This window comes from Leopardus geoffroyi, chromosome C3, assembly GCF_018350155.1.
Source record: "Leopardus geoffroyi isolate Oge1 chromosome C3, O.geoffroyi_Oge1_pat1.0, whole genome shotgun sequence".
Taxonomy (NCBI): Eukaryota; Metazoa; Chordata; class Mammalia; order Carnivora; family Felidae; genus Leopardus; species Leopardus geoffroyi.
The window spans coordinates 5,187,512-5,214,194 of NC_059338.1; the positions used below are offsets into that span (position 1 = coordinate 5,187,512).

Consider the following 26,683-nt stretch of genomic DNA (forward strand, 5'->3'; position numbering starts at 1 on the left):
TTGCAATGTGTACCTTCCATTCGAGCTGGCTGGTCATTTTCAATTCTATTCAGTCGCATTTATTCACATCAGGGCCCAAGGCATGGTGTTTGGGGCGGTGGATGCACGAGTGACTGACACTCTCATCTCTCGTGGTCACTCTTTAATGTCATGACGTCATGGATCCTGCCCTTAAGCGTATACAGTGTGGAGGGAAACAAATAATGACGTATGCTGTGGGGCAGAAAGAACTGAGTTGCAGCGATATAAGGACCAAGGCGGGGGGGGGGGAAGGAGTTTTAAAAAGCCATGATTGGGGCGCCTGGGTGGCGCAGTCGGTTGAGCGTCCGACTTCAGCCAGGTCACGATCTCGCGGTCCGTGAGTTCGAGCCCTGCGTCGGGCTCTGGGCTGATGGCTCAGAGCCTGGAGCCTGTTTCCGATTCTGTGTCTCCCTCTCTCTCTGTCCCTCCCCCGTTCATGCTCTGTCTCTCTCTGTCCCCAAAATAAATAAACATTGAAAAAAAAAATTTAAAAAGCCATGATTAATTTGACTGGAGATTGTTTCGATGGTTGGGTTGTACTCAGTTCTCCTAAAGTGCCAGAAATATAGCCAGTCAATTCCTTTTGGCCAGTAGGATACTGGGTATGGTCTTTCCTCCTGACGCTGCTTGGAATAGGTGTTAGTCTGGCTCTGCAGAGAAACGGGACCAACAGGAAAGCGATATATACAACAAGGAGCTGGCTTGAGTGGTGATGAAGACTGAGAAATCCCCAGGTCTGCAGTCAGCCAGCTGGAGAGCTGATGGTGAAAGCTCCAGTCCAAATCCAAATCCAAATCCAAATCCTAGGGCAGGAGCACTGATGTCCCAGCTCCAAGACGGTCAGGCAGAGAGAACGAATTCTCCTTTACTCTGCCTTCTTCTACCCAGGCTCTTGATGGATTTGGTTTTGGGCGCCCGTACTGGAGTGGGGATTAACCTACTTTACTCGGTCTACCAATCCAAATGTTAATCTCATCCAGGAACACCCTCGTGGATACCCCTAGAATAATGTTAATATCTGGGCACTCAAGCGCCCAGTCACGTGGAAAGCTTGGCTAGAAAGAAAAGCTGAAGAGGCTTCTGAAGTACAGCCTGAAGAAATATGCCCCAACCACCTCGTCCCTACAGAAAGACCACTTTCCAACACTCCATTTGGAGGGTGCGTCTGCACAGTGGAGAGAGACCCCTCCAATGGCTTCCCAGGCGACACCGTCACATGTGGTTGGTTGGGCTGGTCCAGCCAGCTGTCCCCTGCACAAAAGTTCCCCGGCAGAGGGGCAAGCGGAGGCTGAAATGCAGCCCACCCTCTACTTGTCAAGCCACACACTTGGGAGGGGCTGTATCCGCCTCCGGAAAAGGGGGTTTTTGCCTAATTTGCCCAAGGTGCTGTGTGGACCGTGGAGGCCGTGCACCGGGGCCCCTCCCGGACACTGAACGTGGTCAGGGCATCCCAGGCGGTGCGTGAAACATCAATCCTTTCTACATATGGGGTTGCTGGGAAGGGTCATCACCTCCAGTCACGAAAAGTCCCGTATTGGGGTGATGGTTTGCTATCTCCAGGTAAGATCCGAACAGAGGGAGTCTGGGTCTGGGGCATCTGCTGGAACACATGATGTGGGAAGCTCAGTGTCCGTAGAGGGAATGCCGTCCAGGAGCCTAGATCACATTTTCATAGGTTGAAGTCCCAGGAGGTTTGCCGTCCTGAGTGCTGGTCTTCCCCATCTGCGTACGAGGAGATGGAGCGACAGGTTAACCGTGAGCTGCCGCTGGGGAACCCCAGCCCCGGGCGGCACCCAGGACGGTTCTGTAGAGGACACAGGGAGGTGCCTCCGTTTCCCTTGTGCTGGCGGAATCTGGGCCAGCAGGGCTCTGCCCTTTGCTGGGTCCCTTGCCTCTGCTCCAGTCTCCCTCTCGGAAGCCCTTGTGCAATCAAGTGCGTGGCCCACACAAAAGCAGCAGGCGGGAATGGGGGCGTTCGCTCTGATTTTGATCGTAGGCTCAAACTACCAGTATTCCTGGTTCGCAGCGGAGCGCCAGCTCCTTCTGAACCCCCATAATTGCATCTCACACAGCGGAGGGTCACTGCCGCTAGTGTCCTGTGGTCTGATGGCAGGGAGCTCTGCAGGCAACCTTCCCGATGGCTGGCGGAGTCTTAGCCTTGGGGGTAGGGCTTGGGCTTGGGGGTGGCGGCTTCGCCACCGGGGGTTCCCAGGACTCCCCACTCCCCCACTGGCACCCCCCCCCCCAGATCCCCCAAGAGAACATGGCACGGGCCCTTAGTCCTGACATTCTGACCACCGACCTCCCCTACTGCCCGGTCGGTGAAGGGTCCCGTATTCTCAAGGGCAGTGAGGCGCGCGTGGGACTAAGGCCACGGTGAGAGTGCTCCGGTGTGGAACTGGCAGGTGTGAGCTCTGCTTTGGGCCGGGCAGACCCGCAGCCCTCCCCGGCCCGCTCCCAAATAAAGCGGGCCCAGGAGGAAAAAAGAATTTTCAAAGGACGCAGGGACCAATTCCTAACCTCCGTCCACCTGGTCCAGAGGACACGCTTCAAGATGCCGCGAGCCGGGAAGCCCTGATCGATTCCTCTGACCTGTCCTGGCCCATATCATCGCCCGTGTCCTCCCGCTGTCCTTCCGACCCCGGCTCAAACAGGCGGCCACCCTGCCCCTCACTGCCCGCTTCTCCTTCCCCTTCCCTCCTTTCCTCAGTCGCCCCTTCACTTCCCCCTCCCTCCTTCCTGCTCCTGAGCACTGAGGAAGAAGAGGTCCTTCTGTCTCATTCTCCAGGACACCGGCTTATCTTTACACCCCAACTGACCCGTGCACGGAGTTCTCTTGCAAACTCCCAGACGCCCTACCGGTGCAGCGCTTAATTCTTACTCCCGATCCACTGTAGCCAATTTCCTAATATTTCCTCCCGCTCTTGATTTGTTCTCATTGCCTCACTCTTTTCCCTTTCCCCTAGACTCCCCGGGTTCATACGGATCTCTTACGATGATCTTGCCCAGCTGCTCAACAGGCACACTAACAAGACATTTGATTCGCCAAGAGACCTCAAATCTGTCCTTCTGACTATAGCGAAAAAGGATCCTCAGACAGTGACATCCCCCAGACTGGAAGTCCTGTCACAGCACAGGACCTACCTCTCCTCTTTGTGTATTCCAGAGCAGGACACTGAGGCCCGGGGCCCTGTGAGTGTCACTGCTCCGTCGCAGATTGTTGTACGGGTTGCATACTGTGAAAGTCCACCGGATGTAGGGAATGTGGAACTGAAATTCAGCCTGCGTTCTACTTGCCGGTCTGGGTAACTGGTGTGGGTCTGTGTCTGTCCAGAGGGGGGCACCTCGTTTCTCTAATTTTTACCCTGTGAGCTGGTATGGCCCCAGGTGCTCTAGAGGCTGGCGTTTCCACACCAGCGTTCAGAGCCTCCTGCATGTACACGCAGGCCAGCTGTCGGACGGCCGTGGACCTGGGGAGCAGGACTCACGCGTGAGATACCTGCAGACCAAGGCCCTGGGCACTTAGTCTCGGGAAGTACAGAGAAGGGGACCGAGTGAACCCGCTGGCCCCTGGTGGGGTGGGCAGGGTACAGCAGTGTGGCCGGAGCACGGGACCACAGAAATAAAAACACAACAAGCGTTCACCTTCTCAGACTGCCGTGTGGAATAAATCCCGTTCACGGGTTCCTCCTTGGCGGGACGCTCCTGTAAAACACCCATCTTCCCCTCAGTGAGGGGCCCAGGCGAAAACCTCTCGAGTTCCCCTTCCTGCTTCTGCCCCGCCTCCTGCCCCCTGCTCCCATGTCACTGGTCAGCCACCCCCAACCCCCGCCTCAGCTCTGGTTCCATCCAGCGTCGTCGGAGAGGGTCAGGGTCGGGTATGGGGAGGTGAGGGAGGGGCAGGAGGGTGAATGGCCAATGGGAGGAGGGGCTGTGCTGCAGCCGGAACAGGAAGTTGAGTTCAAGGGGACCTCTCAGTTCTGTGCCCTTGGAGGCCCCTTAGCCCCCTGTTCCTGTGCCAGTGGCCACCTAGTAGCCCTCACCTCACACCAGGTCCCCCATGGAAGGTGTGCCATCCCTAAGGAAGCCTCTGGCCTCACCCACAGCCAGGCCCCCATGTGGAAGCTGACGGCCTCCAGCCCTGGAGGCCGCCATGGGGTGACAGCTGGCCATGTTCCTGTCCTCGTAGAGGGGCTCCTGGCATCATTTTCCTGACATGACGATTCTTGGTTGGAGACTCCAGATCCTTGGCCTGTTGTTCCCCGACCCCCTTTCCTGGGGGTGGTGGTGGGGGGGTGGGGAGGAGTGGCCCATGAATAGTATCAGCTCACCTTGGACTGGGGGATTTCATCATAGATTCTGCCCTCTGCTGGTGGGGCATCTCTCGTGACCATGACGTAAGCGTATATCGTTTTCCTCGAGATGGCATCTGCGTCACAAATAAACAGAGGAGCACAGGGTGTGATGAGCTATTGTAACGTTCTCTTTTCCGATAAAGAAATAAAGCCCTGAAGGGTCAAATGGCTCCTCCTGTCTTGAGACGGATGCTCGGGTCCTGGGACTGCCTCTCTGTCTTCTGGGGATTTCATGTGCTGTGGGAGGCACTGGCCCGGGCCTCGCTCACCCAGGGCTCCGTGGGGACCCTGCCTGCTCTAGGGTCCACATTAGGCTGACGACATTCTCCCAGCCCCGAGTGGGCCGGCAGAGGACCTCCTCCTCCCAGGGCGTCTCTGGCACTTCGTGCTGACCGCCTGGCTGGCCAGTTGCCTCTTCCCATGAGGTCTTGGTTCTTCAACCAGATTGATTCTCTCTAGTTAGACACTGTTTTGGGCTCCTCTGGTGACTCCTTCACTGTTACCACCTCCATGTTAACCACATAGAAGACACCCTATAAACACGCATTGTTGTAGGGCCCCCGGGGTGGCTCAGTGGGTTAAGCGTCCAACTCTGGCCCAGGTCATGATCCTGCGCTTCCTGAGTTGAAGCCCCGCATGAGGCTCTCTGTTCTCAGCCCAGAGCCCACCGCAGATCCTCTGTCTCCCTCCTTCTCTCTGCCCCTCCCCTGCCCCCCCCCCCAAATAAATAAACAACAAAAATCCATGCATGGCCGCTTGATAGATCTACACGGTCAAACACTTCTTAAGCTCTCTCTGTGCTCCGGGCTGTGTGTGAGGCCACGGAGAGGCAAAGACGGGAGAGACCAGTCCCTACTCTCAAGAATTCCTGAGCTGTTAAAGGCATTCACCCCCAGTGTGTTCCTCTCCTTGGAACACTTCACGGTGAAGTTAAAAAGAGATGGCCAGGGGCGCCTGGGTGGCGCAGTCGGTTAAGCGTCCGACTTCAGCCAGGTCACGATCTCGCGGTCCGTGAGTTCGAGCCCCGCGTCGGGCTCTGGGCTGATGGCTCGGAGCCTGGAGCCTGTTTCCGATTCTGTGTCTCCCTCTCTCTCTGCCCCTCCCCCATTCATGCTCTGTCTCTCTCTGTCCCAAAAATAAATAAACGTTGGAAAAAAAAAAAAAAAAAAAAAAGAGATGGCCAGAATCTAGGGCCTCAGAATCTAGGGCCTTCATGCTCCAGCGCACCTGGGACCTTCCGCCCAGACCGTCTGTGAAGCAGAAGCTGAGTCTTAAGCAATCTGCCGTGAACTCATCTCTCCCAGTTGTCATCCAGGGGGAACTGCGTGGCTGAGAACTTACCAGAGTTCTTCCTGGAGGTCTTCAGGTAGGAACCTAAGGAATCAGACCCAAAGGAGAGTCAAGGAACATGGAGGCAGAGGTGGGGCCTCTCTACATCCAGGCTTGTTATTAGGATTGGTGGGGAAGGAAGGTTTGGGGAGATGGTGGGGTTGGGAGGCACAGGAGGGTATAATGATCCTCTGGGACCCCAAGATCAGGGTTTCTGGATTGCGAATGGCACACTCACAGAAAGATCCAGAAGGACCCAGAGGTACCTAGCGATGACCATGGAATGCAAAGTTAGTACATGTCCCTCAACGACTCTCCAAAGGTCATAGACAAAATGGAATTGGAAGTGACCCTGGAAACCCTCTAGTTCAGATCTCATTTCACGTGTTGACAGCACTGAGCCAGAGAGGTAAAGACACCTATCCCGTGAAGCACAGCCTCTTAACTGCAGTACTCAACTCAAACCCAAATTCTGAGCCCACCAGATACCGGCGACCTCAGGAAGAGATTCTGAACCGCACTCAGGGCACTGGCATCCAGGACGAGGGGTCATCACTGGAGGTGGTGGGGTGGGGCTCAGAGGAAGGCAGGTTCCCTGGAACGGAGGACCTCTCCACACCACCTTGGATAAATGACTCCAGCCCCAGGAAGAAGGAAGGTGCGTTTCCACACTTTACCTTCTGGAAAAATCTTACCTTGTCCTCTTTTGCACAGAAGGCACAGAAGCACTGAAGGCACAATGACAACAAACAGAAAGAGCACGGCCAGCCCGCTCAGCAGCCCAGTGTGGCGGGGACGGAGGCCCGCTGCCGCGTCTGGAAACAGAAGACACAAGGAGACTTGGCTCTCAGGAAATAGGCCCACGGGCTTGCCCCCACTCAGGGGCACTATCAAAAGTGGGGTCCCCTCCGGGGGGGTGCCAAAGCTCCAAGGGAAACTCTCCTTTCTGCTATCGAAGGTCAGGATTAGACACGGAATCAGAGGGCCAAGCGGGGGCGGCCTCCGGAACACCCCAAGTGCCTGGCCTATCTCGGACAGCTTTGGGCTCTTTGCCAGGTCCTCCTGGGGGGAGATGTCCCTGGAGACCGGGCCTGGCGGGAGGGAGGGACACTCCGCTGGGGAACGAGGCCCAGTTCAGGCCTCGCCGCTCGGAGGCTAAGGAGGGACGGACAGAGCTGTTCACCTGCACAGAGCTGTCGGGCCAAGATGGAGTCGGAGCTGTTGCTGACAGGGTTCCAGGCTGTGCATGTGTAAGTCAGCTCTTGGTTGTCAGGGGTCTGGAAGATTCGAACGACGTTACCCTCTTCCCCCAAGGGGCTCCAGCTGTATGTGACATTCTTTTCTTCCTCTTCCACAGAACACGTCAGTGTGACATTACAGGTGCTGTTGACAGATGCCATTAAACTCTGAGTAATCTTTGGCTTCCCAAGTCGACCTGGGAGGGGAGAACGCATGTGTCCTTAGTAAGCTGGAGCCGGCCTATACCAGCCTGTGAGAGCCAACTGTTACATCTTCAGAAATGTTTTTAAAATGTTTTTTTTTTTTTTTTCAACGTTTATTTATTTTGGGGACAGAGAGAGACAGAGCATGAACGGGGGAGGGGCAGAGAGAGAGGGAGACACAGAATCGGAAACAGGCTCCAGGCTCCGAGCCATCAGCCCAGAGCCCGACGCGGGGCTCGAACTCCCGGACCGCGAGATCGTGACCTGGCTGAAGTCGGACGCTTAACCGACTGTGCCACCCAGGCGCCCCTTTTAAAATGTTTTTAATGTGTATTTGTTTTTGAGAGAGGGAGAGTGGGAGCGGGGGAGGGACACGGAGAGAGGGAGACACAGAATCCGAAGCAGGCTCCAGGCTCCGAGATGTCAGCACAGAGCCCAATGGGGGGCTCGAACTCACGAACCATGAGATCATGACCCGAGTCGAAGTTGGACGCTTAACCGACTTAAGCCACCGAGGCGCCCCCAGAAATTTTTTCAAGAGGGCGGTTAAACACAGCCATCATGAAAAATTAAATTATAAAAACTTACAAAGAACTACATTGCATTTTTTAAAAAAGCTAATACATACTCAAAACTCACCGCTTTCTTTTTTTTTTTTTTTTTTTTTTTTGGACAATTACAATTATCTGTGCTCTAAAAGTTACTCACATCTGTCGTATGTGTCTTTTGTCACACTTTACAAAGTCTTCCCAATTCTGCCTGTCTTAACATGAGCCACGCGCAATGGGGATATTTACACCGCAGAAATTGGCCAAGGTTACAAACTTGGGCTGGACCAACTGCGTTGCTGATGGTCACTCTGGACTGAAGAAAACAGTAGGAGAAGGATTACTAAAGCAGATTCGGCTGAAAAATGCCTCCAGTCTGCAGCCATTACATTGTGAATAGCACCAAAAAACGAGGAAATCTTCTTCCGGCGTCTGAAAACGGTTATCCAATTCAGAAGTTGCTCACATCGATGGGCAAGTGAAGCTCTGTAATGAGTTTGTTGAATCACTTTTTCCTCATCGGTTAATGTAATGAAAATACCAACCAATATTCCTGTTGGCTTCTTCATCGATTGCAACGTAGGTTGAGTGGCATAAATGTCCAGCAAAAATCTGAAAGCATCTGCAAATATAATTGGCTCTATGGGATTTACAATAAAGACTGCTGTATATTTTATTATCATTTATGAAATTGTATGTCGCACGTCCTCTGTGTCAATAAAATCTCTGCGTGTGCGCGTGCACATACGGGTCATCGAGAACCCGCTGAACATTTATCAGCACCCCACTGCACGAAACAGTCTTTCAAATCATTTGGGGGGGCACCTGGGTGGCTCAGTCTGTTAAGCAACCGACTCTTGATTTCAGCTCAGGTTACGATCTCACAGTCTGTGGGATTGAGCCCCGAGTTGGGTTCTGTGCTGACAACGAGTAGCCTGCTTGGGATTCTCTCTCTCTCTCTCTCTCTCTCTCTGTCTCTTTCTCTCTCTCTCTCTCTCTCTCTCTCTCTCTGTCCCTCCCCAACTCACACTTCCTCTCTCTCAAAAGAAATAAGTAAGCATTTAAAGAGGTTTTTTTACTCTGTTTTCTGGTGTATTTTCATTAAGTTGTTTTGTTTTGTTTCGAAGTGCCCATGGTGAAAAGTTACAGCCTCTCTCTCTCTCTCTCTCTTTTTTGGGGGGAGTTGACTGTATGCCTCTTTTATTTTTATTTATTTTTAATATAATTTATTGACAAATTGGTTTCCATACAACACCCAGTGCTCATCCCAACAAGTGCCCTCCAGTTACAATCTCTTTAAAAAGTTCACTAAAAAAAAAAAATGTTTTTACCAAAGCACTCAAAAGGTAAACTCTACAAGTTGTAGGCTAGGAAAGGGTTAACTGAAGAACAATTTATATTTAGTTTGAAGTAAGAGCTATCTGGGGCCAGCAGAAGGAAGGGGGAAGATCTTCTCTCTTTTACCAGCAGATAAGAAAACGCCCACATTCAGAGTTGGTAAATTTAGTTCATGCTTGGCCAAGCTGCGGTGCTGGGTTTTTTCCTTCCACCATAGTCACGTGGGAAGGGCTCAGAAGGAACCGGCATGTGGCTTTCTAATTAATGTGGTGTTTCTAAAGTCTGTGCATGTGAGGGAGAATATGGGAAGTAAGAAGCTGTAAAGACTTCTTACTCCAACCTCACCAGAAACCCTGGTCCTAAGCAGAGGGGTCTTCTCAGAGGGGTCTATTCCAGAGCTGAATTAGTGGTGACTTATGAAAAAACTCCCAACAAGTTTGAAGTAACCTTGATGAGCTATAAAGGTGACAGATACAGATGTATATAGCAAAAAAAATAAGCCTGTGTGTGTGTGTGTGTGTGTGTCTTTAGAAACTTGATTTACAAGAATGTTGAAGTCTCTGCTTGGTATTTACTTATTTTTAGAAAGACCATTTTTTTTTTTTTTTTTGCTGGGTGTTGAAGTGGGGAGGACCGGTAATGAATAAGAGCCTATCTCGTTTTTTTTCAGCAGGAACAGAGAGGTTACCAGAACCAAACTGCTGGGGAGAGGTCAGAGCTGTGGTCGCGTGTGGGAAAGCCACTGGAGACCCATGTCTAACCAGGCTCTACTGTTTTCTAGAGTGAGGACACATACAGCTTCACTGAACCTTCACTCTGTCATTTACAACACGAGGATGCTTTGTTCCTGCCAGTGTTGTTTGTTGTGAGGACTGAATGAGCTATTGTATATAAAGAACACTCTACTTTTGGGATGAGCACTGGGTGTTGTATGGAAACCAATTTGACAATAAATTTCATATATTGAAAAAAATTAAAAAATTAAAAAAAAAATAAATAAAGAACACCCTAACACCCAAATGTCTGTCTGTTTATCTATCTATCTATCTATCATCTATCTATCATATCTATCTACCTATCTACTTATTATCTATCTATCCATCATATCTATCCATCATATCATCTATCTATCTATATATCTACCATATCTATCTATCTATCTATCATCTATCTATCCATCTACATTAATTATCTATGGGAAAATCAAAATCAACTAGCAACAATGACTGCCTTGGAGAAGGAAGAGTTGCAATGCACTGTATTGTCTTTCTCTCTGTGCATAGATTGCCTAAATATGTGTGATTTCTCTATATTTTTAAAAATTAGGTGGTAGAATGCCAGACACAGAGAGTTCAATAAATGTCAGTTCCCTTCTCTTCATCTGCTCAGCTACCTCCCTACAAGGTACAGATTTTGGTATGTGGGCAATCTGACTTTCTCCGAGACTTTCCCGTGGTCTGTCCTAACCGCAGGTGGCATAATACCTTCCAAAGATCGAGTGGGTAAAACTAAACATAAAAAGATGAAAACAAACGTCTTGAAATTGAACACCCTCTTTATTTCCCCAACCAAAGTTCTTGAATGAACCAGATATTTTCTAAAGTGTCCACGGCAGGGTGCGGTTCTTTGACTGTGTTGCGCGTGCCCAATCCAGAGCCTCCTCCGTCTAGGAAGCCCTTCATAATTAGAATTTAAAATAAGGACTAAGGGTTAAAAAGTTAGTAATGACTAGTCATTAGGCATCAACTGTAAGGCATGGGCTATACTAGGAGCCCTCTCATTTAATCACACCTGTTGTAAGCTACATTCTACAGATGGGGACATGGAAGCCCAGAGAGGGTAAACAACTTGGCCGAAGTCACACAACTGGCAAGAGATCCAATGTCAGCATTGAGGCCCTTTCCACTATGCCTTCCATCCAGATACAACCTGAGTCAATCGTGCTGTATGAATCGAGCACTTACAGTTGTCCGCCACTGTGTTGGGACCTGGGATTTATTATGTGTCATTCATTCTTTCATTGAACACATATTTCTGAAGCACCCACTATGTGCCTGACAGGGTAGGTGCTAGGGATACAGGGATGGACTTCATATACAAAGTCCCCGCCCTTATGGAACTTGAATTCGCTGGTTTAACTATATACCTGAATGGTATCTATCTATCACAGTGTGGCTTAGCCACATGTCTGTGTTTTTCTGCCGTGAGCAGGTGGATGGTGAACTCCTTGAGACATGGCTCAAGGATGATGCATGCTAGAAATTACGGCTGCTCAATAGAAACAAAACTATTGTAATTCACTGTGAAAGTGAATCACTTTTGTAATTAAAATGTTTCTAATAGTCACATTAATAGTGAAAATAAATTATATTAATTTTAGTAACGTCTTTTCCTTAACCTAATATAGCCGAAATGTTATCTTAACCGCTAACCAACATAAAAATTATTAATGAGGTATCTTAGCTTCTTTTTTTGGTGCTGAGACTTGGAAATCTGGCGTGCATTTTACACTTAGAGTACATCTCACTTTGGGCTCACCACATTTCAAATACTCAAGAGTCACATGTACCACACCAAGAGTGAACCCTGATGTCAACTTCGGACTTTGGGTGGTGATGGTGACTTTATGTACGTTTTCACTGTAACAAATGCACCGCTGGTGGGGATGCTGATCATGGGGGAGGTAATGTGTGTGTGCCAGGGGTGGGGGGTGGGGAGGTCATGTGTATGTGCTGGGGGTGGGGGGTGGGGAGGTCACGTGTGTGTGCCAGGAGGGCAAGGTGCGTATGGGAGCTCCCTGTACTTCCTACTCTGAACCTTAAACTTCTCTAAAAATAGAGCTATTTAAAAGAGAGAAGAAAGTTCTGGAGACGCTAATGGCGGTGGTTGCACAGCACTGTGAATGTAGGTAATGTTACTGAACAGCACACTTAAAAATGGTTAAAATATTAAGTGTTACGTATATTCTATCAAAATAATTTTTTTTAATGTTTATTTATTTTTGAGAGCGAGTGAGAGCCAGAGCCAGCGGGGGAGGGGCAGAGAGAGAGGGAGACAGAATCCGAAGCAGGGAGACAGAATCCAAAACGTGAACTCGGGAGCCCTGAGATCACGACCTGAGCCGAAGTCGGACGCTTAACCGACTGAGCCACCCAGGCGCCCCATGTCACAATAAACATTTTTTAAAGAAAAAAAAAAAAAAAGAAAAATGGATTTACCATATGTTTTCATTCTTGGGCATTTATCCCGGAGAAACACAAACTTGTTTCATGCAGAAAGTTGTACGTGAATGTGCATGGCCACTGTGTTCGTAATCGCTCCAAAGAGGAATCAACTAAAATGTCCCTTGATCGATGGAATGGTGAACCAACCTAGTCCATCCATACAAGGGAATACTATCCAGCAATAAACAGATATAAACTATTGAGGCCCGCAATAATTAGGATGACTCAGAAGTACATTATGCTGAGCGAAAAAACAACCAATCTCAAAAGCACACATGCCACACGCGGTCCATCTCTGTAACATTCGTGAAATAACAGAAGGACAGATGGGAGGAAGGGATGGGCATCTCCCAGGAGTTGGGGAGGGATGACCAGGAAGGACTGAGGGAGTCTTGTCGCCATGGTACAGTTAAGTACCTTCACTGTGATAGTGAAACCCGGTGCAAGCTACGCGTATACTCACACGTGAACAGGCTCCATAGATGTACATTGTCAGCTTCCTGGTTTTGATATCATATCACAATTGCGTCAGATGTTACCACTGGGAAAGGCTGGGTGAAGTGCACACAGAACCTTCCCGTACAGTTCCTTACACCTCGCAATGCATCTACACTTATTTTAAAATAAAAAGTGTGTGTGTGTGTGTGTTTTTTTTTAAAGTACTTTCCAGCATTTGACTTCGGTTCAGGTCACGATCTCACGGCTCATGAGTTTGAGCCTCACATCAGGCTTGCTGCCGTTAGCACAGAGCCTGCTTAGGATCCTCTGTCCCCCTCTCTCTCTGCTCCTCCCCCACCTCAAAAATAAGCATTAAAAAGAAGTTACAATGCCCTATGAAGACCAAAAGGTGGGGCGCCTGGGTGGCTCGGTTGAGCGTCCGACTTCGGCTGAGGTCATGATCTCGCGGTCTGTGAGTTTGAGCCCCGCGTTGGGGTCTGTGCTGATGGCTCAGAGCCTGGAGATTCCTTCGGATTCTGTGTCTCCTTCTCTCTCTGCACCCACCCCTCCACTCTCTGTCTCTGTCTCTCTGTCTCTCAAAAATAAATAAACACTTTAAAAAAAGAAAAAAAAGAGTACTTTCCATGCCCTATCTCCCTTGATCCTCTCAGTGACTGTGGGAAGTGAATAGTATGATTAGTCACATTTTATAGGAAAAAAAAAACCAGGCCCATGAGACACACCGCTGATTGAAGATTCCATGGCTAGAAACAAGAAAAGGCACCTCCTCTTTGTTAGCATTGATGTATTTATACAAGCATGTACAAGGGCAAAAAGATTTAGGGAAGCCAATTGTCAGAAATGAAGGCCTTCTATAGACAGCAAATTTGCAAAACAAAACAAGCCCCCTGGGCTCCTGCAACTTACGATAGACTTGCAGGTTGTAGCGCCTGGTGGTTGTGACCGTCGTTTCAGCCGTCTTCAGATTTATGTCAGCCCTGTAGATGCCCGAATCTTCCACCCCCAGATTACTGATCTCCAGGTTGTAGTTCTGGCGGGAGACGTTTATTCGGTCATTGTAATGTTGGTGGGTCACAGTGACTTTGGGTGCTGTTCCTGGGTCTCCTGGCGTGACGAAAGCAACAGACGTCTCAGAATTCCAAGCGATGTTGATAACTTCTTGTGGTTGTTGGATGTTTAGGGGGAAAGTGACCGACTCCCCCAGGATCCCGGTCACCGGCAGGATGTCTGTGTCACTCCCAGCCGCTTCCAGACCTGGGGACATACAAAGAAAACCATAGCCATCTGACTGTACCTTTGGGAATTCCCTATCTCCCCAGACTTGAGCCTCCCTGAGGATCCGCCCCAGATACAGCTCATCCAGCTTCTGGAAGTTTTTCTTCCTTTTTTTTTTTTTTTTTAGATATTCTACTCTGCATATAATGTTATGAAGGCTAAATTGGCTAAAGGGTTCTCATTCAAAAACTAAGTTTCCAGTGAGTTTCAAGGGATCTATTTCATCAGAAACGTTTATCTAGACTTACAGACCCACATCTCTAAGAGATTTGAGGGATGACGACCATAAACCTCCAGGAGGTTCGAGAATTAAATGTCTTTCTTTCCCCAGATCATATTGCCAAGGATGGAAGAGGTGACACAAAAGCCTGGCTGCTGTGGTCTCTGCAAAAAGAAAGTTACATTTATGCCTTTATTCTGGGAAGATACTGGCAGAGAGCGCTTCAGAGGCTCTGGAGTAAATATTCCCCAGGCTGGTGATAGGGGGAGGTCTTTTTTGTTCACTTCTAAATCTCCAGTCTCGGGAAGAGTCCATGACATGTAGTGGGTGCTTGGAAAATATTCGTGGAATGAATTAATAAATGGAATTCACCTCTGTGTTGCCTGGAATCTCTGGGAACAACTTCTGAAGTAAGCAAAATTCATTTATTCGTTCATACATTTGTGAACGAATGCATGTATTTATTCAAAGTCGGCTTTATTCTAGATACTACAGCAGGTATTCATTAATTACATTTACAATACCCATGTTTGCTGACCATAATGTGAGGAGCTGGGGGATACAGTGGCGAGTAAAAATTGATAAAGTTCCTGTTCTTTTTTACAGTTAAAGGAAGAGATCAGTGTTGATCAGAGACCCACAGATGCTCAGATACAAAATATTTAGTGGGCTCTCGAACAATACAGATTTGAGCTGTGAGGCTCCGCTTATACATCGATTCTTTCCATAAATGCAGTCCAGTCCTGTCGATATATTTTCTCTTCGTTATGATTTCCCTTGTTGTCTTTTTATTTTAGAGAAAGAGATCATGAGCTGGGGAGAGAGGCAGAGGGAGGGAGAGAGAGAGAATCGGGACTCGATCCCACGACCCTGGGATCATGACTTGAGCCGGAATCAAGAGCTGGACGCTCAACCAGTGGGGCTGCCCAGGCGCCCCAACCTTGAAATTCTTAATATGATTTGAACAAGGGCGCAGATGTCTTCATGTTGCACTGGGTTCTGCACTTGGGGCCAGATATCCCATGGCTTTTTTAAAGTCAAGCCCTCGCACCCAAGTGCTCGTCTGGTCTGTAGATTCCAGTTACATGTGAGAACAGGATGTGGTTTCTCTCTTCCAACCCCAGGAGCGTGGAGGCAGTTTGTGAAGACGAGCCAGGGCTAGAGTTCATGGTAATTGTGCCACCACAGAGCGGAGGGTGTGTGATGCTGTTTTTCAAACACGGTTTCGCCCCCAGAGCAAGTTGCTCCGGAAGTGATGCTGGTGTATCATATGGTGATGAGACAGGCGCACGGGTAGGTAGGTGGAGCTGGTGAGGATCCCAGGCTCGCTAAGGAAAGGCCCAGGGCTCACACACGCACCCGACGCGGCCTCTGCCACCTTCAGACCCTCCTGTGGTCTCAGAGAGGTGGCCACCGCGCACAGCATGGAGTGGAAAGATACGGAGGCTGAAGACATAGGCGCTGGCACCGCCGCTTATCAGCCGGACAACCTTCACAAAGTCACAAATCCTTTCTGGGTCTCGGTTGCTTCATCCGTAGAATGGAAATAATAACCCTAGAACCTGTGCTACCTAATTAGCGATCAGCAAACCAGATCACAGACACACAGATACACATAACTCTCCTTTGAAAAATGAGGTAGTAAATGGTAAATCAAGTGAATGGTAGAGACAGTAATTACAGTAGGAATCTAAAGAAGGGAGAGATCACCGAGCTACAGAGGTTAGGGAAAACCTTTTAGAGAAAGCAGAATTTGAGGAGGACCTTGAAAGAGGGAATAGAATTTTACTGCCTAAAAAGGGAAGGGTGGGTGTCTCAGGTCTTTGGGCCCTGAATAAAAGGTCTGAAGCAGAAAAACATGCGTGTAGGTTGCATGCATATGGATTTGCATAACGGAGTAGAAAGAGATAAGGTGGAGATATATATCTGGTTTAGATACGAGGCAGCTTATACCACAGAGGGGAACTATTAAAGTTTTTGAGAATGGAGATTAAAATGATATTTTTGCGTCCTAGTACTACAGTAATGATGTGTAGGAAGAATAAGAGGAAAGAGAAGCTGGGCTTGAGAGACCATCTTGGAGGCCATTGTAGCCATCTGCACATGAACCTGAGAATGAAAATGCGAATGGAAAGGAAGTGCGGAATTTGAGAGATAATGCAAAGAAAGGCAAGGAATAAGGAGGAATCTGAGAGAATTCAACCGCTCAACAATATGTTTGTGGGCATCTACTTTGGGTCAGTGAAAACTGATAGATACTGGAACGCTAAGTTTATGCTGGAAAAAAGTCCAAAGGAGAAAACAGATTTAGTGTTAGAAGTATTGAATTTGAGATGATGGTGGACCATCTCAGTAAGTAGTTGGAAGGATGGAAGACAAGGAAGGAGAATGGGCTCAAAGTATTGCCTGGGGACTATGGCAGAATCTGCCCGTCATTTCCAATATGTGTTCTCTCCCTCATTCTTAGCAAGAGAATGCCTAACTTTTAGCAGGGGATATGGTCACTCAGGATAAAGATTCCATTGCCCGGTGCTCTGCTAGCTAACTTTGGTCATATGACTAAGTTGAGGTCAAGGGGATGAGAGTGGAAGTGTTGTATATGACTTCTGTGTCTTTAAGAAGAGGGCGTTTTGCTCTCTCCGTCTCTTCCTTGCTTCCTGCAGGCTGGGATGCTATGAGAGCCGGATCTTAGACACACATTTTGTATCAAGAAGAGGAAGCCAAGTACTGAGGACAGTGGATCAGGAAGGCTGAAAAAGTATCCCTCACAACTTTGTCAACTATTCAGTCAATGGAACTGCCAGCTCCAGACTTTTTCATAGGAGCAAGAAATAAACCTCTTTCTTTAAGCCGCTCTTCTTTTTGAGAACTGTCACTTGCCATTAAACTGAAATCCATGTGGTTTAGGAATCATCCGCAAAGAGGAAGGGATGGAAGGAGAGGTGAGCCACTCAGGAAGAGTAAGGCTGAAGTCCAAGGTTGCTTTGTGAACAGTGCACACAGCCATAGAGGAGGCACTACCAAAAAAACCTAAATAGACCAAGTGGCAAGAGAGGCACCAATACTGGACAATATCATGGAACCCGAGAGGAGAAAGAGTCTCAAGAACAGATGTTTAGTGATTCAGAGTGTTCAAGTGGAATAAAGACTGAAAATAGACCTTGGGTTTGTCCATTAGCAGGTTGTTGGTGGCCTTTAAGAATGTAGTGCAAGTAAGACGATTCAACTGGAGGCCAGAGTCTAGAGGACTGAGAATAGAATAAGTGGTAAAAAGTGGAAAATCCTGATCATGAAAGAAAGGGGATAAAATAGAATGGTAGCTACAGAATTAGGTAAAACTAATTTATTTGATTTTGTCTTAAAATAGAAGAGGTGTCTACATATAAATGGTCAATTAATTTCGGACAAAGAAACCAAGGACATATAATAGAGACAGGACAATCTCCTCAATAAATGATGCTGGGAAAACTGAACAGCCACACACAAAAGAATGAAACTGGACCACTATTTTATACCATAAAGATGAACTCAAAATGGATCAAAGTCTTGGATGTAAGACCTGAAACCATAAAACCTAGATGGAAACATATGTGGCAAGTTCCCTGAAATCAGCCTGAGTGATGTATTTGTGAATGCGACACCAAAGGCAAAGGAAACAAAAGGAAAAATAAACAAATGGAACTACCTAGAATTAAAAAGCTGCTGCACAGTGAAGGAAACCATCATCAAAACACAAAGGAAACCCACTAATGCAAGAAGATATTTACAAATCATATATCTCATAGGGGGTTAATATCTAGTATATATAAAGAACTCATACAACTCAACAGTGAAAAAAACAAACAACCTGACTAAAAAATGGTCGGAGAATCTGAATAGAGACTTTTCCAAAGAAGACATAGATGGCCATAGGTACGTGAAAAGATGTTCAACATCACCAATCATCAGGGAAGAGCAAATCAAAACCACAGCTATTAGAATGGCTATTATCAAAAAGACAAGAAATAACACATGCTGAAGAAGAAGAGGAGAGAAGGGAACCCTCATACACTGTTGGTGGGAATGTAGACTGGTGCAGCCTCTATGGAAAACAGTATGGGATTCCTCAAGAAATTAAGAATGGGAACTACCATACGGTCCAGCTATTCCACTTCTGGGTATTTAGCTGAAGAATATGAAAGCGCTAATTCAAACAAGATATATGCACCCCTCTGTTCATTGCAGCATTATTTACAATAGCCAAGATAGGGAAATAATCTAATTGTCCATCAATGGATATGAATGGTGATGGATTACTACCCAGCCATAAACAAGAATGAAATCTTGCCGTCTGCAATGGATGGACCTTGAGGGTATTATGCTAAGTGAAGCAAGTCAGAGAAAGACCAGTACCGTATGGCTGCACTCGTATATTAAATCTAAAAAAAAACAAAACAAAAAAAACCAACAACAACTAAACAAATACTACAAAAACAAACTCATTGATATAGAGAACAGATTGATGGTTCCCATAAAGGGTTGGAGGGTGGGCAAAATGGGTGAAGGTCAACGACACGGCGATGGACAGTAACTAGAGTCCTGGTGGTGATCACTTTGTAGTGTATACGGATGTCAAATCATAGTGTTGTACCCTTGGAACTTATATAATGTTATATACCAATTTTACCTAAAAAAAAAAAAAAAGACAGAAGAGAAGAGATTAGTTGGGGTAGGTGGTAGAGAAGAAGATGACAAAGAGTCTTCACATAAAGAAGAAGATTTCCCTGATCGGCCCCACCCTAGGTTGGGTGTTCCTTCCTACTCATGGGTTCTCTGAAGCTCTGTGTTTTCCCTTCACGGTATGTGCCCTGTTATGTGGCAGTCGTGAACCTGTGCATGTTTCTGGATGCTGTGAATGACCTGAGTGCAGGGACTTTACCCTCAAATCCCCAGACCCGGGACAGTGCAGAGACACAGACCACTAACACTTGCCGTTGAACAAAAGGTGGAATGGAAATGGTGGGCAGTGGAAACGCAGAGGTTTTCAATCAGAGGAGGGTCATGTCTTAGTGTGGAAAAAGGAGATGATACCCGAAAGGGCGGGGCATTTCGTACATTGTTGTAGGTGTGGGGGTGGAAGAGAGGCCGCTTGGTGGGGTGGAGGGAACACAGGTTTGAGCCAGGTGGGGCTGTATTCAAGTTCAATCCCTGACATTTACTGAGACCCTTATCGTTTGCTACAAGATGGGATGTAAAAATACCCACCTCACAGAATTGTTTGGGGGCACCCACAGGTGCTTAATACATAGCAGACATTTTGGAGTAGAGAGGATAAAAGAGAAGATAGCCACACTCGATAGCCTGCATCTCTTTAGAAATGTAGAAGGTAAGGCCACCTGCTAAGAGGAAAGAGGGGAGGGCGGGTCTAGCTAAATGTAAAGATTGGGAGCACGGGTGTTGAATCCAGTCTATCTGAACCTAGCTGTGCTATGTTGAGAAAATTATTGAAATTCTCTTAGTTTCCGTACCTCTAAAATGTGGATAATTATTTTGAAAAATTGCTTAATGTTTATTTATTTTTGAGAGAGAGAGAGACAGAGCGCGAGCAGGGGAGGGGCAGAGAGAGTGGGGGACACAGAATCCGAAGCAGGCTCCAGGCTCCGGGCTGTCAGCACAGAGCCCGATGCGGGGCTTGAACTCACGAACCGTGAGGGCATGAACTGAGTTGAAGTCGGACCACCCAGGCACCCCTAAAATGTGGATAATTATTAAATGCAATTGCGAAGATGTGTACTCTGCTTAATGCCTGGGACACATAAATGGTAGTTGCCATTATTATTTCGATGAATGTAAAAATGTTGAGGAAGTGTTACTATAAGGAACATCCTAGAGAGTCGGTAACACATTGATTAAAAGGATAAAGGGGTTGCTGACCAGCCTTGGGAGGCCAGTGAAGAAGAGGTGACCCGTATTTACAACATCTCTCGATGAGGGTGACTTCCTGACTTCATACACCAGACCACAGAAGGGAGGGGAGAGCATAGCAATACTACAGGAGAAGCAAAGGCAAGAAAAGGCTGGAACCCTGGGGTGTGGGCTTGGGGGTCCCCTTAGTGAAGAAAAGCCGGACTGCCTGAGCCTAGAGTCCTGGACAGCCATGAGGCCCTGGGAAAGTTAGCAACCTCTCTGTGCCCCAGTTTTATCAGCTTTAAAATGAAGCGACTAGTGGCACTTACCCCGTAGATGTGTTACAAGGGTTAAATGAGTTAATGTTTGGAAATTTCTTAGAACAATGCCTGGCATATGGTAGGTGCTTGTATGCGTTTGTTATATCAAGCAAAGAGCTGTGGTTACAGGGATGAAAATAACACCCCAGGCAACTCCAAAGGGACAAGGAGACACGTTGGAGAAGGCCAGCACAGAGCTGCCACCGAGAGCAGCGATGAGGAAGAGTGTGCTGTTGCCTAACGCCCATCTGCGTGCCCTGGCGTCTCCAGGATCCTTCAAATAAGCATTTCTTGGGCTTTTTTGGGCTCTAACCATCCCCTCCTCTCCTCCCACCCACTGCCTCTCCTAGATCAATAAGTCGGGGGAGAACCCCCCCCCCCGATTTTGCAGCCCTGGAAGGGGGGCTGGAGGTGGCTGCACCCTACAGCCCCCGGAAGAGAGTGCGTTCCAGCAGATTACAGTGAGTGAAGGGAAGCAGAGACCAGAGAGGAAGCAAAGGGTTGAGCAGCCAGTTTTGTGTCATTCTCCATGAGGGTGGCAGGTCCTCGGTCACGAGGCTTTAAGAAAAGGAACCGACACCCCCACACGATACTCTACTATTGTCGGCTGGATTCTTTTTACTTTCTGTCATCTTCTTTGAGGTCTGGGTTGACTTGATCCATTTCTTCAAAACAAACAAACGACAACAAACACGCACACAAGTTCTCAAACCCGGGTTGGGATCCTGGCCAACCATTGTTCTATCACCACTTGCCTCTGTGGCGTACAATCAAAAGTTGAGTATAATGAAGAAAATATGGGTGCCTCGTGCCACCAACATCTGTCCCCCAACTGATTGCTCATACTTCTTTCTTTTCCAGCTTCCGCATAGGTAAGCCTAGTAACCCCAGATTTGCAGGTTCATTTGTCTCCAAGGTTCAGGACAGGAAAGATTTGATTCAGGAAACACCTGAATAGCCTGGGTGGCCTAGCACTGAAGCTTGGAGCTCCCATTGTGAAGACACGTTGGCTGCTTGGTCAGTCACCATGCTGATCTCCAGGCCTGCCTCAGCGCATCAGGCCGCCTCCTCTTAGTTTCGTGTTGGCACACAGATGCAGCTTCCCAGCCTCTATTTGGAAACTAGATTTTTGAGCTGATATCTTGATATCCAGTTTCCCCCGTACATATTTTTTTCTTTTCTATAACTGGGCTTCTGCTTTGGAAGCCTTTCTGATTTTGGCAACAACCTGCCCAAACCTCTTTCTAGAACAGAGGCTTTATCTTTATCTCAAAAGTCGCTCTCTACAAGGACTCTGGACTAGTGACCAGTGGAATCTCACAGGACTCTCCAGCCACGAAGTCTTGTGTCTGACCCCCAGGATGATGGTTGGGACTTATCTGTGAACAGATAGATACCCAGTGGGTCCACTCACCTCTTAGACTTCTAACTATCGACTCCTGGAATGCTCCCACTCACTGTGTTATACGTTCGACAGGACATCAAGACCTTGTTGATATTGGACAGCCATGAGACTTTGGGAAAGTTAGCAGCCTCTCTCTTTATTTACTTTGAAGAAGCTAATTTGAGTCAACTCACATCATATGGATATGACTGGTACTTGAACCATGTCTGGATATGGTCATTTCCTTGGATATTCTGCCTCAGTGGCCTGCCTACACTTCTGTTTATTGTCAAAGACTTGCCCACCAGCCCCATTCTCTGCCTGAATATTCCTGTCTTTGCGGAATAAATCACCACTCTCCACTGACAAGTCCCAAAATGCAATCACGATCAACAGTGGGGGCAGTATTTTCTTCCGTGTCAGCGTCAAAGTGGGCAAAGCCAATCTTGTTCAGTGGTTCAGTCTAAAGACTTTGGCGTTCAAATCCTACTTCCTCCACGCTTTGGCTAAACGATCTCTAGTGTTCTGGGTTTCATCTGCAAAGTTGGGGTGTTGATAATACTCGTCTCATATGCTATTGTGGGGATTAAGCTAAATAATACCTATAGACAATGTAGAGCAATGATCCATAAGTGATTAGTTATTACTATTATCGCTGGAGGGCAGGAAAGGCAAGGTGGGTGAGGGGTTGAAGAAACTGAAGCAAGTGTAGAGAAAAGGAAGAATTAAAAGAGCACGAGAAAGAACAAAGAGAAGGAAACGGGCACGGAGCAGAAGTGGGGGACTTTTCCACCTTCTACCCAAGAGGGTGGGTGGCTAGACACGTGCAGAGTCAGTCAGGATCATAGTCACAAGTCATGATGAGAGAGTGGCATTTGAAGCACAAGACTGTGAGTCTTGGTTCTTTGAGAAAAGTTTTCCAACATGGAAGAGTCAGGAGTTTGCCTGCTCAGACTTCCTTTATTTCAGTGATTTCCGAGGAATCTTCCGGATATGTCATTTGCGAGCACCTTCTTCCATTCAGTAGGTTGTCTTTTAGTTTTCTCGACGGTTTCCTTCACTGTGCAAAAGGCTCTTCTTTTCACACAGTCCACATAGTTTATGTTTGGTTTTTGTCGCCTGTGCCTCAGAAGAGATATCTAGAAAAATGTTGCTATGGCCCATGTTGCAGAATCACAGCCTGTGCTCTCTTCTAGGATTTTTATGGTTTCTTATCACACAGTTGGGACTTTAATCCATTTTGAGTTTATTTTTGTATATGATGCTAGAAAGTGGTCCAGTTTCGTTCTTTTGCATGTGGCTGTCCGGTTCCCCCAGTACCATTCGTTGAAGAACATTCTTTTTTTTTAATTGCATATTCTTGCCTTCTTTGTTGAAAATTAATTGACCATATAATCATTGGTTTATTTCTGGGCTCTCTGTCCTGTGCCATTGATCTATGTGTCTATTTTTGTGCCAGTATCATACTCTCTTGATTACTACAGCTTTGTAGGATAACTCAGGGATTGTGATGCCTCCAGTTCTCTTTCTTTTTCAAGATTGCTCTGTCCATTGGGGCTCTTTTGTGGTTCCGTCTGAATTTTCGGATCGTTTATCCTAGTTCTGTGAAACATGCTCTTGGTATTTTGATAGGGATCACATTAAATCTGCGAGCACTTCAAAGGGCATCAAGAAATTGAAAACTTGAGGCTCCTGGGCAGCTCAGTCGGTTAAGTGTCCGACTTTGGCTCAGGTCGTGATCTCACAGTTTGTGGGTTCAAACCCCACGTCAGGCTCTGGGCTGACAGCTCGGAGCCTGGAGCCCTTTAAAAATGTTTTAAAGACGTTGAAAACTGAATGAGAGGAGGCCAGAAAGAGGGTAGCAGAAAGATCTCTGGCTTTGGGATTGGAGGAACCAATGTCCCTTTCAAGCCTTATAAATTTCAGGCTGTGAAACTTTAGGTGCATTGTTTAATCTGATCTTAGCTTATACTTTTTTTGTATGCAACAGGATTAACAATATCTATTCCTGGTAGTGGCGATCTCCATGGAGCTCAAATGAAAGGAGCCACGGTTTTAAATGGTCAAAAGAACCAGAGAGAGCAAAGTGTATTGATTTCTACCTTTTTAGGAAATCCCAACCCACCAGATTCTCTGTGTTCTAACACATGCCAGGAATTTGCTCGTCCATTTTCCCAAGGGGGTAGGAGAGACTATATGTAGATTTAGAAATGTCATCAGGGGTACCTGGATAGTTCAGTCGGTTAAGTGTCTGACTCTTGATTTTGGCTCAGGTCGTGACCTCAGGGTGGTGACATCGAGTCCCGCATTGGGCCCTGCCTTGGAATTCTCTCTCCCCCTACGCCTGCCCTTCCCCTGCTCACACAGGTACACGTGTGCACGTGAGCTCTCTTTCTCTCTCTCTCTCTCAAAAAAAAAAAAAATAGAATAATAGACATGTCGGGCCCCTGGGTGGCGCAGTCGGTTAAGCGTCCGACTTCAGCCAGGTCACGATCTCACGGTCCGTGAGTTCGAGCCCCGCGTCAGGCTCTGGGCTGATGGCTCAGAGCCTGGAGCCTGTTTCTGATTCTGTGTCTCCCTCTCTCTCTGCCCCTCCCCCGTTCATGCTCTGTCTCTCTCTGTCCCCAAAATAAATAAATGTTGAAAAAAAAAAAAAAAGAATAATAGAAATGTCGAGCATAGTCAATTTTTACATACAGAAGGCTATTGTTTGAATTTAATGAGAAAATACAGGCAATGACAAGACACTCCCAGAGCTGTGTTAATGTTACATAGTTTTCTTTGTACTAACAACAACAAATATGCATGCGTCCTCGTAGGTTACTGTTAAGCCAGAGGTAAGAAAAACAGTATTTCGAGTTCTCCATTTCTTTTTTGAGATCTGACTTACTTGCAAAATGGAAATACCAGTCTCTTCCTCATTTATTTTAGAGGGTTTTGGAGGACAGAAGCAGAGTAATAATAGCTCTGAATGTGCTTTGAAAACAAAGGGAGCTAAGAGAGATAAAGCGTCCACGATGGTAATTACGAGCAGGCATTACTCTAACCTGGGGGAGCAAGGACACATCCCCGGGAAGGGCACACCTCTGTCAAAAACCATGCACCAGAATCTAAGGCCAAAAAGAAATGCTTTTAAGTTATTCCAGGTTTTAGATGGCTTTCTGGGTGGGCTTACCAAGTGTTGTCGCTCTGCAGCAGAGGGGTTTGTCTCAAACCGTTGGACACTGGGCACAGATAAAATTCAGAAATATAAACTCTAAAGCTGAAGGACAGTTACATTTGGATCCTAGGTCTCTCCCCAGCCAGTTGGATACCTTTTGAGACCCAGGGTGTGCGCACTAACATAGACCAAGAGGGCAAGTCAAAGTCTTCCTCGAGGGCGATTTCTCAAACTTAATGGAAGTCTAGGAAGGGCACCAACAAAGGTCAGAACTCACAGGTTTGCAGGCAAAGGAGCAAGGTCCACAGGTAGTGCTGACCCATCTTCTTCCAGCGTGTAATCATATGTGGACAGGAAGGCATTCCTCCGGCAAAGAGACAGTTTCACGTGAAGTTCCCTTGCTCGGTTTATAGCCCCGACTAAGAAAGGAAGTGTGAGCTAGCGGATTGGGGAAGCGCTGGCCCATGTATTACGATGATAATTTTTTTCCATCGTATAACACAAAATGCCTAGCATTAATTAACTATTTGTTCAACAAATGCTTATTGGATGTTTGCTGCGTGCCAGGCACTCTTCTGGGCGCGGGCAATATAAGGAGCGACAAAGCAGCGGACGTCTCTCCCTTCGTGGAGCTCGAGGTTGTTGCTGGCGAGATCAACCATTAAACACGCAATTCCCACAGAGGATGGTAAGTGTTGCAATAGAGAAAATCCGGGGGACTGGGAGAGCAGCAGGGGTCTCTCACCCAGGCAAGGTGAGTGTGGGGAAGGCTTTCTAGAGGAGCTGAGAGTCCAGCTGGGGCAGACCTGAAAAGCAAGTTCGCATTGTTGGGCGAAAGGCGGTAGGGGAAGACGGAGTAGGAAGAATGTGTTGACACGATAGGAGTCTAAAAATGGTAACAACTCACATTATGTAATTATAGTTCTATGTCATCATATATAATAGGATTATATATAAGTCTACTATATATAATTGTTTTGTGTATAGTTATGTTGATCATATACATTACATGTTATGTACACAATGCATCTACTATATAATATAATGAATATAATTATATTATGATCGAGCCAGATGTAACACAGGACTGACTGTTCTCTGGTGGAGACCTCCCACTCCCTGTTAGAAGAATATCAGGAACCCCGTAGGGGTGTGGGGTGTCAGGGAGCGGTGGTGGGAATAAATACTGGGGCCCAGAAGCCAAGCAGTTGAAACCCGAACCCAGCAGTTCTGGAGAGTGCTGGGGAAACAGAGGACATGGCCCCTGAGACCTAAGTAAAGCTTTTCCCACGGAGAGGAGTCCTTAGCCCCTTCCTGGGCCTTCAGGGTCATTCATCGACCTATCCTCCTCCTCATTCTTCATACATACTTGGCCAAAATCGAGTAGTTGGTTTCCTTTATCTACATAAAGGTAGCACATGCTGAGCTAGGCAGCTGTCTGGCACCGAAGAAACATTGACAATAAAAATGAAACTTCCCAAATTGAGTATTTCACTCACAAGATTGAACCATATTACTTTCGTATTTTTCGCAAGAGGTCTTCCTGAAATATGTAATTGCTGCATGTGCAAAAACACACATCAATCACGTATTCGTGGCACAGAGAAGGAAGAAAGAAGAAAGGGTATGAAGTTGCCAAGAGCTGCTGAAAAGCCGACTTTGTATTCTCTTTCTTCCGTCTTCGTTCTCTGTAAGATGCTCAATCTTCCCTTATAGTGCACA

The 26,683-nt window shown here is 47.3% G+C and overlaps 1 protein-coding gene across 1 annotated transcript; it reads right to left on the bottom strand.

The window, feature by feature from the left end:
- Positions 1-512: 512 nt before the first annotated feature.
- Positions 513-25,447, bottom strand: CD84 (CD84 molecule). Its single transcript, XM_045455158.1, has 8 exons — positions 25,239-25,447; positions 13,623-13,970; positions 6,889-7,140; positions 6,401-6,520; positions 5,718-5,750; positions 4,353-4,450; positions 3,667-3,726; positions 513-1,743 (listed from the first exon to the last, which is right to left on the bottom strand). The coding sequence occupies exons 1-8, from the start codon at positions 25,321-25,323 to the stop codon at positions 1,678-1,680; spliced, it is 1,062 nt and encodes a 353-aa protein (XP_045311114.1). The 5' UTR covers positions 25,324-25,447; the 3' UTR covers positions 513-1,677.
- Between the last annotated feature and the right edge of the window lie 1,236 nt (positions 25,448-26,683).